The sequence below is a fragment of the Echeneis naucrates genome, chromosome 22, assembly GCF_900963305.1.
Source record: "Echeneis naucrates chromosome 22, fEcheNa1.1, whole genome shotgun sequence".
NCBI classification, from domain to species: domain Eukaryota; kingdom Metazoa; phylum Chordata; class Actinopteri; order Carangiformes; family Echeneidae; genus Echeneis; species Echeneis naucrates.
The window spans coordinates 2,350,746-2,362,765 of NC_042532.1; the positions used below are offsets into that span (position 1 = coordinate 2,350,746).

General features: G+C 41.3%; 1 protein-coding gene across 1 annotated transcript; it reads right to left on the reverse strand.

Annotated features, from left to right (window-relative positions):
• Positions 1 to 5,122: 5,122 nt before the first annotated feature.
• On the reverse strand, positions 5,123 to 7,135 carry si:dkey-87k14.1 (leucine-rich repeat transmembrane protein FLRT2). The gene has a single exon (XM_029493879.1). It carries the CDS (start codon positions 7,133 to 7,135, stop codon positions 5,123 to 5,125), a length of 2,013 nt encoding a protein of 670 aa, XP_029349739.1.
• Between the last annotated feature and the right edge of the window lie 4,885 nt (positions 7,136 to 12,020).

The window sequence follows — 12,020 nt, forward strand, 5'->3', positions numbered from 1 at the left end:
TGATCGTATATCCGTCAGAGGACATGTATAACCCTCTAAATACCCAAGTCATAAACATAAATTTGTTAGCAATGAAAGCAATCATGGTACACAATGGTATGTATATATCAATTTAAGTTTTTGCAATATCCCAGAAATTAATGTACTTTCTCCTGTATTCATTTCATAATTGACAGATGGTAGGGATGAGAAATTTTCCTATATTCACATCCGTGGACATCAAAAATGCATCTTCAAAATACCTGGAATTAACCATATATTTCCATTCAGTTGGGCTTTTCAGGGTGACCTTTATTATCCATATTTTCCTTGTTTTTTGATTTGTTTATATCAATAAGAAACATGACACTTTCACTGTATTAATATAGAGCCTCGTCCTGATTTATTATCGAATGACTTGAACATCTCATTTTAGACATTTAAACCTCAGTGATGCTGTGCACTGATAAATATCATCTGCAATAATGCTGAGGTGAATAGTAGCTGCTTATTGCAGTAACACTGATATGAATCCAGCCCAACCACCCTACACTAAGAAGTGGTGCACACTGCATGATGGCCATTAATCTCCTACCATTACAAAAGAAAAGTGACATTTAAGTGTTCTCAAAATATTTTTTTCTGCTTTTTTCACAATATTAGAAACAATGAGCAGGTGGCAGTTTTTTATCATTTTATTTTTTATTATGTTTCTTCAGATTTAAATACAGTAAAACATCTTTTTGTATATATTGTACATCTTAAATGTGCCCAGTTTGTAAATAAACAAACTGAAATGAGACAGTTAAGAAATAATTGCCAGGTAATTAAACCAACATTCTCGAGATACAGCAACAAACCTGGAGGTTTAAATGAGCTTGTTTCTCCTGCTCGGGAGAACCAGACCACAACATAGTTCATTCATGAACCACCAAGCTGCTGGACAAACACCCGGCTGCCTGGACAATTTTGGTTGTGTTTTGTACGGATGGAGATTAATCCTTTCAGCTGTCTTATTTCTATTGATCACATTAGTCTGAGGGAAATCAAAGCATCTGAATCTGACATAACCTTTTCTCTGCTCTGATGGACTGATCGTAAAACAAGACATTTACAACCATCTCTTATTATTTACAGGTTATGGTTACTTTTGACCTCAGGCAGCCATGGACCTGATGGCAGAGAGGCAATTTAGCACCTGCTAATGATCGATCAGGATTTATGTACAACTCTGAGCATGCACTGTGCACTTTGTGACAGATTCAACAACACTGAATGGTACTGCAACCAGCAATTATTTTAATTCCCAATTATTATTAATTTCCTTCACTTGATTAATCAGTTGCTTTATAAAAAAAAAATCAATGAATAATGTCCATATGGACTTCCTCAAGCTGTGGGGCATTTCTTCAAAATTAAGTAAATATTCACCTCACCTAAGAGCAAGAGATGCTGCAAATCTTTATAACGAAAGATGGACTATAATGCTTGAAAATGGGCTTATACAGTCTTTGAACAGTGAAATACACCTAGTTTGATTTTATTTATTAATTTTTTTTCCTTGATAATTTCTCCTCTCTCCCTGCAGTCAATGAATGTATCACTCCCTGGCTCCATTGAGGCTGAGGTCACCTGAGGTTAGCATAAAGCTGAACTAAAGCTCAGGCAGTGTGGCTTGACTGATCAAAATTCATCTTGAGTAGTCATAAAAAAAGAAAGAAAAAAACACGAAAAAAGAATCTTATGTCAACTGCAACCCAACAATGCATGCTAGGTAGTATGCATATTGTGAGTCCAGTGAAGTTGTTATAGTATAGGAACATTACATGGGGACAAAGAGAGTTTCTATCTAATGGTAATCATCATTATGGCACATGAATGATTAGCTTGTGTAGCAGCTCCACTGGCTATGAAAATAAGCCAGATTGTATTGAAGAATATGGGAAAATGTCCCTACTTCTCACTTGTCCATTTTTGAAACGATGGTCCCATATAGTGGAAAATGAACCATAAAGCAGGACTGATGTAACTGATGTGCCTTGATGTAACTTTGTTATGATTTGGAGCTATACAAATAAATCTCATTTGATTTGATTTGCAATAGGGTTGATTGAAAGACTGAATCATCCAATTAAGATGGAGCACAGAGCAGGTCAGATCCAGTCCTCTTCTTGGGCCCCGCCTTTCCTCCATAAACGGCTTCTTTTGGTTTCAAAAAACAAGATGTTTGACAGACAAATTACAAACTGGCTTCAAAATGTCAACTCAAAAAGCAAAGGGTGACATTGTGGTAGTCTGACAGCTGGTCCTGCTGAATTTCCTTGGCAGGTCACATCTGCAGTTTCCGTTGATCCCGAAAAGTCCCTACAACTGCCAGTACATAGATACACTTAATTTGTCTAAATCTCATTCTTGAATCTTCAAATCTGTTCCAGCAGGAATTTTAAACATTTGGCAAAAACAAGAACTCAGGAGTGTCCGAAGGGATTTACAGATTTTAAGCCACTATGGACACATTGACTGATTACAATGAGCTTAAAGTGTGTTTCTATATTCAGCATATGTATGTGATATTAAGACAAACTCTTATAGTCTTTGAACAAAAACCAGCAGAAACCACAGCTTATCTGTGTGCACTCATTTTGGTAATATTTTTACTTTACTTTCTGGGGAATCTACCTTTTGTTGTCTGATTGTGTGACTGCTCATGTGTTGTGCTGAACACAGTGTTCTCATTACTGATAATAGCCACAGTAATATGGCCCAAACTGTAATAAGTCACAATTTTCTTCTCAAAGTTAACAAAAAATCCAAAAATGTGCTTTTCTTGGGAAGCTTCCACACTCCTGCAGTCACTTTGCTGTCTCATGTTCATTCCTATGTATCTACTGAGATATATTAGAGGCATATACCAGTTGCCCTCAGTGGGATTATAGAAGGTGAAGGAGAAGGATCCTTTTGTCTCTGAAGCTCATTGAAAAAAGAATGACAACACGCACTATACTTTTCCATCTTTTTAAAGATGCATTTTCGACTCTGATTAAAAAGGGATTAAAAGAGAAATAATGAGAATTCTTTTCTTACAGTCAAAGATGTGGAGTTTAGGTTTTTAATGTGAAGGAGACTAAAAGGCCTTCAAATGATTATCCTCCTGCCAATGACAGAAGAGAGTGATATGATAACTCTCTTAGTTTCATTGTTGTGATATAAATTACCACCATATTGGAAATTATGTTCACCTCCACATCGGTGCTAATTCAAATATCAAATCCCTCAAAACTTGAACAAGTAGAAGTAACACTTTCGCACTTTTTTGACCCAAATGTTTTCTTTTTACTTTTAAACTGTTGCCACATTCTACTTATTACTTGTATACTTGCACCATTCATCCATCCATGGATATATGCAGAGTGTATATTAGGATTCTACAATGAGAAAAACAAAAAAATCTGATTTTTATTCTGTTAATATTTCCATCTAAAATTATGATTTCTGTTTGAAAGATGTTTTTTTACATTCTCTTTTCACAGAAAAAAAAAATGTCACAGGGCAGGGATTTGGTTTGTAGCTCAAGACTGTGTCCTTGCAATATTCTCATTGTAAACATGCCATTGAAACAACTCTCTCATGAAGACATGGTCTTGTATTTGCAGGATGGACTAAAAACATGCAGTGTTCCTTCAAAATTTTATAGAAAGCGTAATAACAGAAACCTGCTTCTTGGATAAAGGTCATACAGTATGTGTCAGCATCTTGTTTAAAATTTGATGTGTGACAGAACTTCTCCAGCCGTCAAAATATATGCTTCAGAATCATTTTTATATTTTTTCCAACAACATAAAAATCGCCATTCCAACTGATATCACATATCACATGTCAACACATGTCAAAATTATTGGAATTCCACATTGTCCACCTCTGATTGGTAGCAGTTTGGTCTCACTGATCTCACTGATGACTTTTTCTCGCTTGATCATAAGTCAAAATAAGTTTAAACCATGTTTTGGTTTGTTTTGTTTTTTTTTTTACCTGGAGCGTTAATTTAATCTCTGCTTGGAGCTTTAGAGACTCACCGTGATGTTTCTGAACAGTGACAGATAATTTCATAATCAAGTGCCCCGATTAAATCCTTAACCTACTGTGCTGTAGTTGAAACTGTTGCTTTATCTCTCGCTGTGAGCTATTAGCTGTTCGGCAGTGGGTCAAGCGCAGCCTCTCTTTGACAGATCATGAGGGATGAGTTTATTTTTGTGGATATGTTTTTAATTAAATGTGTATATAATAAATAATTAAGAGAAAGAGGTTTCCTCAACAACAGTGAAATTGAATGTATTTACAATACACCATCTGTGCAAAAAAACATGGATTCAAAAGACATTGTAAGCTGATAACTTCAAGGCACACATATATTCATATTCATATGTATATATAACCTTATTTTTGCTGAAGAAAAGTTAGAGTTCTTCATTGATGGAACATAACAGGTTGCAGATGTGTTTTTTGCTGGTTGCTCAGATACTCACCATCAAATGCAGTTATTACTTACAAAAATATGACTCCATTCCTTTTTGTCACTTCCTGTGAATGTTTAATGAAGATTGAAGATTTAATTTGCACTAAAAATATGTGCAATTTTTTTTCTTCCTGGACTATGAATTGAAAAATCTGCATCCGTATTAAGTTAAGTTTAAGCCATATTGAAAACATACTGTGGTTTCCAGAAAGATATGCCCTCTAGTGGAGATTTTTGTCTCTTGTGTCTCTCTTTTTCCTCTATCCTAAACAATTTGACTTGCTGGTCTCAGCTTTTGTATGAAAGCACTGAAAACTACAGTGTGGGGCTTGTATCTGTTATGGTAACATCAAAATAATTTGTTCCTATTGAAAATCCAGATGAAACACAGCCTTGATTGATACTTTCAATTTAAATGAATCTTGATTGTACATGTCTGTGTGCACAGAACTCAGAAACCAATAACTTATAAATCCACTGTTGATATATAAAAGATTTCATCCAGCCAGTCGTATAAATTACATTTCTTGAAGACACAGGGGTTTCAAATAATATTAACACTGTACAGTGTCCAGTAAAGTATGGATAGTTGTCAATATAAAGGGTCCTGATGCTTTTCCAAAAAAAACATCACGTGTGACACAAGTCTGCCTCTTGAACACTGTTCTTGCAGTAGACTGCGCTGTTGTTCCCCAGGGGGCAGTCTCTGAAGCCGATTCCCCCATTAGGGGTGTAAATAGGCTGAATGCGGAAATCTCCCTTGAGGAGCTGCTCATTGTTGAGCGAGACTATCTGGAAGCTGGTCTCAGTCATTTCCAGGATAGAGTTATCCTTCTTGGTGCCTGCCTCACAGTAGTCATCTTTTCTCCGGCCCCGGTTATATTTCCACTTGGTGGAAGACTTGGAGCGGCTCTTCTTGTGCATGTGCCAGCAGAAAATGCTAAGGAGCAGGACCAGCACCACGATCGCAGCCCCACCGATCAGCCCGGCCAGCAAGAAAGGCGAGCTGGGCTCTTGTTGTGTGGCCTGCTCAGGCCCTGATGGCCTTTTGTTATTGTCAGCACTGAACAAGGCCGGAGTGGTCATAGCCTCAGTGCACACAGTGTCATCTTTGGGCCGGTAATTATTAAATGCGTCCAAAGGAATTACACAGATACGGTAGGTGGACTTTGGCTGAAGGTTAGCCAGTCGGATCCCCCGGTGATCTCCACCCACTATCCTTTCCCTGACAGTGTCACCTGTCAGACTGGGGCCCATTCTGGCCCAGGTCACCTTGTAGGCAGTGACTGGAAAGGCGGCCACCCAGCTAACGTGGATGGCGGAGCCATTCAATATTGCAAACGTGACCTGCACAGACTCTCTCCGGGGATCCAGAGGTTGCTTAGTCCTCAAACCCCCCTCTCTGGTTGTATAAATGGGGTAAAGAGTAGGGAATGTGGGGAGGAGTTGCCTGGAGGAGGGAACATGAGTGACAAAAGAGGAGTCTGTGGAAGATGACAGGGATGGGATCAAAGCAAAGTCAGCATTGGAGGTGAGCAGGGGTGCCATCGTTGTGCTCTGCAGGCACTGAACCAGCTCAGAACCCAATTCCCTGATTACCATGCCCCGGAACTTTTCGGGTTTATGGCACATGAAGCCACGCACGTTGAGAGAGGCTGGCAGGGATTTGAGCCATGACACCACCCACTTGATGCTGCAGTCGCACACCCACAAGTTGTTTCGAACAGTGAGCTGTCGGAGACTAACGAGGCTATCAAAGACACCTCGGGTTAATGAATGTAGCTGGTTGTTGGAAATATCTAGCCTCTCCAGCTTGTGCAGCCCTGTGAATGCTTTGACAGGAATGTGGTTTATCTGGTTTTCCTGAAAGTTTAACTTGATGAGCACATACCCTGGGAGAAATGGGGGCGGATATGTGAGTGAGTTGCGGGCCAAAGACAGCTCCCTCAAAGTGACCAGGTCCTGAAATGTCCCAGGTGCAATTCCTTCATCTGTTAACAGGTTTCCATCCAACAGGAGGCGCTCTAGCCTGGTCACATTCCTAAATGCTTCCTCTGCAATAACCGCAATCCGGTTCTCATCCAGTCTTAACTCTTTCAGATCATCTGGAAGACCGATAGGCACACTGCTTAGATGGTTTTTGGTAAGGAAGAGCATCTTCAGGCTCACTGCCTCACGGAAGGCCCCCTCCTCCACCCCAACTGTAGAAATTGAGTTATCATCCAAATGCAGCTCCTCCAGCCAAAGAAGCTGAGCCAGAGCTGCTCTGGAGATAGTCTGAATGTTGTTCTCTTGGAGATGCAGAACCCTCACATTTTTGGGGAGGTTAATAGGGAACTCATCCAGCTGGTTTCCATACAGATATACAGTTTCCACAGAGGCCACGTGGTGGAGCTCCACAGGAAACCCAGCATTATTGATTTGGTTATTGTGGAGGTAGAGGGTCTTATAACCCTCACCAATCCCCAGAGGCACTGAGGTCAGGCTCCTCTCGTTGCAGTAAATAAATGTGCGATCACAACGGCACTCCTCAGGACAGTTGGAGGCCCGGGAGAATTGGAGGTTAAGGCCTAACAATATAGGTATCCATGGCCTGATAAAGTTGGCCCAGTCCTTATTCCATAAACGCCACTGTATCTCCATTTCAAAGGGATCCACAAAATCCAGAAACAAATCAGAGAGAAAAATGATGGTAAACTGGGATTTTAAAAATCCACCAGAGCAGTCAGTTACATTTTGGTCGTGGACTCAGTAACACCACTGTGTCCAGTGCGGTGATGACGGAAAAAGGAAAGGTGACAAAGTAATCCCTTGGTAATTAGTTGTAATTAGCTTCCCAACACAAGAGCAATGGTCTAATTAAACAATGAGATTCCTCCACCGGCCACTGTCCATCACTGTGGTGGGACACACTCGTAAAGGTCATCATAGTTTTACACTTTTCCCAGTTTACCACCGGGTAGAGCTCTTTTCACAGCACTCAAAGCCACGTACAGCAAACGGGAGGGTCATCACCAGCTGTGCTCTTCCTTGCCTCTTTTCCCCTTTCATGTCACACACTGCTGGCTCCACAATGATAAAGCTTCTCTTGCACTTGACATTTGAATCCTGGAACCTGTTGCAAAATAAGAATAATGGGGGAAAAAGGAAATCAGCCTTTTGTCCTGAAAAATACACATTTACCATTAAAGAGCAAAGGATTTTGCCCCTGTCTGTGAGACATTGTAAATTGGGAGAGGAGAGCAGTATGCATACAAAGAATTTACAGATCTGTTACATACTCGTCGGACACAAAGCTTGAGGAAAAAGGATATTTGAAAAGGTGCCAAGAGCAAAGTTGTGGCAAAATGGTGTAGTGGGGAATGCATGATTAAAAAGTCTATGTGCATACTACTAACGTGAGACTGCAAACGTGAACAAACTAACAAAAAGACCATTTCAAAAACAGTCCCAGTCAAAGGATTAAGCCGGAAGCATTTTCTGAGCAGTGGGGTGTGAAGTGAGCTACTGGAGATGAACAGCTCACCGATGGGCACGAGAAGCCCTGGAGGATAGAGCCATGCCCCGCAGCATCAAGGAAGAACTGGCCTCAAAGGATATTGGGGGGGTTGCCAGGTATCAGTTACCAGAATAAGATGAATATTTGGTTATAATGATTGCTGCATTACACTTTGCAGTCCTCCTTACCCCGATTCATTAAGTTTAGCTGTGCTGCTGGGGAGGAGGAGTGCCGGATTGTGATGAACACAGTCTGTCAGCAGAGATAAGATGAGACAAATTCCTCGCACAGGGGGACCAAACTAAGATCGATGTTATCCCCTCAAAATGAGGAAAGGTGCCCACTGCCTAGAGCAAGGTTGTAAGATTTAAATAAAGTGGGGTGATTTCCTTGTCCGGAGCTTGTAAGTGGTTGGCACACAAACAAAAAGCCTCATTATTTAGTCTCTGCTGCAGTTGAGATGAATATCAATAAAACTTCCTATGGGTTTACAATCCAATTCAATCCCCTACAAAGGAAGTGGTGATCATGTATTAGTAGTGGTTGTTAGCTGGGTGGTAGAGATGATTAATAAAATGGCACTGGGCTTCAGCAGCAGGACCCAATTGACAGATTCCATTGATTTGTGGCCAAGGCAGTTCAACAGTTATGCAATATTCCTAAGGGGGCTAAACAAGGCATCAAACTGCCCAGTTATGGTGACCCGACCTCAATGCATGGGGATCAGCAGGACAATGCATTAGTCAGATCACATGTATGTATTTTTATTTTCATGTATGCATGTGTCCCTGCATTAAACAAGGCAGTCTTTGTTGTTTAGTTGCTCTGTCCATGTTTGGAGAACAAACTGTCGGGCAATTAATTAGATTTAAGGAGACAGTCAGTTATACAATCTATTAGGAACCCTCTCATAGGATAAAAATAATAGCAATAATAATAATAATAGTAAAACTATGTACAAAATTATGCACATATTGGAATAATTATCATTATTATGGAATAATATCTATATTATTACAATGCAGAAATATTACATTTGTCTCACTGTTGTCACTGTTTATCACGACAATAATTTTTTGAAACTTTCTCTTGCATTATTTAAAGCTGAAGATGAAAGTGGTCCAAATCAAACATAACAGGGTGCCTCACCTACGGGGAAGCCTGAAGTGTTGGTGCTGCACATCAAGCCGCTCCGGCCGCCTCTCCGCAGACCGCTGCGCTCACACGGAGCACAAAGTCCGCATCCCGCCCGCTGCAGCCGATCCGCGCTCCTGCTCCGGCCGTGGCTTCCGTCTGCTCTCACTGGGTCTGCCGGCGGGGGAAAAGTGGGGCATTGTGCTTAATTTTATCAGCCCGGGGTGGGGCGAGATGGTGGTGGAGGGTGGGGGGGGGTTAGGTTGAAAGTAACGGTCTGCTCCGCATATTCCCCGACTTCTCCGACTCCCCCAAAACGCACCGACTAGCGCCTGACACTCCTGGCCGGCCGCGCTGCTCCGGAGCGGACGCCGAAACTCCTCCACTGCCCGAGGAGGAAAAGAACGGCGGGTGGTGGACATGAAGCAGGGAGGAGAGTTAGAGGCTCCACCTGATCCCGCTCCACACAGCTCAGAAAAAGAAGTCCTCAGCCTGGGTTAACCGTTTCAGAGATTTACTAGAACCTCCTGGAGACCCAGACTCACATCTGGCTCTGAGCTCTTGCTCTCTTTCTCTCTCCCTCTCTCTCTCCACCCATACATCCTATCTTCCTCCCTCTCCTTTCTCACAGCCTACTCCTATTTATTGGTTCCTTGTGTTTATATGTCCATTTCAAATCATTGAAAACACGATTTTTTCCCCTCAATCTTTTCACCAGTTGGAAAAAAGAAATTCCAGTCAGTTAACAATCTACAAAAGCAGAGGAATAGAATAAGACATTTCTCATCATCTTCATGTGGCAAATCAGATTAAATCAAAATTATTTATCCAACAGAGTAACATCATGGCACTTTACATTATGAAGGTCTAGACCAAAACCTTTATAGAATGATTGAACCCTTTAGTGCATGACCCAAGAAATAATGGACAGAAAATTAGAATTTTTGGAATCTGAAGTCTTTTTAACATTTAACAAAATGTAATAAATAAATAAATTGAATAGTTGCTTTTTTTTTGTTTATATCATATCTGTTTACATTGGGCATTACACCCAATTCCAACAATGACAAGAACTTTTCTCCTTGTAACTGTAACATCAGAATCTTTATCTTTTTTCAAGCAGATGCCTTTTTAAATCTTTTTCTTTTATTTTTCCAAGGAGATGGTCTCATAAATGTCTCTATTAAATATGATACACACGGCATCATAGGGTTAAAGAGACCCAAAAAATTTCTCAATGAGCAAACACTTTGAGACAGTGGAGGAAAAAGCTTCCTTTAAGAGGAAGAAACCTCGGGGGGAGGCAGGCTCAGGATGATAATGAAGCCATCTGTCCTGACTCCCCTCATCATGGTTCATCTGAGTAGATTTCTGAATCCAGAACTCACATTAAAATTTTTTCACAGTTGCTAACACATTCGTGTAGAATAGTGCAGTAGAATTACACTCAGTGTGACTGACCACACTTCTATGTTAAGTGAAACACAAATTAAAACCTGACGATACTTTCTCAAAATTGCAACTACTGATATGCACCTGCACTGTTTCACAGCAGCAACAAAACAAAATAAAACATTGTTATCTCAAATTCTTTTTTGATTTTACATCACAACAGAAACTACTCAGTTAACAGCTTGTGTTGTTGTTGTTGTTGTTGTTGTTGTTGTCAACATTCAACTGTGAATACAATGTAAACTAACTATGGAAAAACACAAGATTAATGGAACCATCAGTTGTGGGATAAACTACGTAAATCCCACCACTGACAACACCCCCAGAATGAGAGCAGTAGTGCCACATACTGCTTTGTCTGAATGCATGCATGCAACATCTACAGCCATTACTCTCCAGTACGATCACACTGAAAATCACTGAAAGGGTTGATGACTTAAAGACAGTTGTTTTGGTCTAAATGTTCACTTTTAGCATGTAACCAATGCAAAGAAGAAAAAGAAAATTGTAATACCAGAAAGATAAAGTGGACGAAACAGCTCCAGGATGCACTGGGATACATACCTGGGGTCATAAGGTGGTTGGGTCTCACAACATGCACCCCCTCAAGGTGACTCAGCCAGGGTTGATCAAGCCCCGACTGGCATCCTAGCAGCTAACCACAGATCGCCCTTCTTTAACCAAAGGCACCTAGTGGCTCTTTCTGTGGCCTTGCTGGCAGATCTAATGGCCCTCTTCTTGGCTGCTCCTGTGACGCCTGACCGTGAATGTCCCGTAAATCCTCTACAGCTAACTTCTATGGGCTGGTAGATTTTTTTCCAGCCTCTGCCCCTGCACTCTTCACTAGGTCCTGGTACTTGGTGTGCTTCCTCTCAATGGCTTCCTCAAAGTGCTCTTCCCAAGGTGCAGTCATTTCCACCATGATCAGGTGTTTTTGGGCCTCTGAAGTGATGATCATGTCTGGAAGGTGTAAAGCTGTCATTGTGTACTCTGGAAATGTTAGCCTCTTTCTCAGGTCAGCCTGCAGCTCCAAATCAGAGGCTGTGTGGAGTAGGCCTGTTGGCTTTGGCTGAGTCTGGGGTTTTTCTGCTTTGATGAAGGCGACTGCTTTATTTGGTGCGTGGTGGTGTCTGCATCATGTGTGACCAGGTGATCCTGCGCTGCAGTGTACTCTCCCATCTGGTCCATACTCTGCCCTGCTCATTCGCTCTTCCACTACACCTGCTTGGACCTCTTCATAGAGAAGGTTGTGCCTCTCCTTGCTCTGGGTCTTGGTGACCTGGGTCCTTTGGAAGTAGCCCAAACCCGCTCTGCTAATTGCCTGCCAATGCATTTTGTCTCAGCGTGACTCTGCCACCTCAACTGCCTTCTATGGTCTCCACTTTCTTTCTGTCCTAACTGCAACATCATCTGCTGACACTTTAGCATCCCTGGATTCCCTGT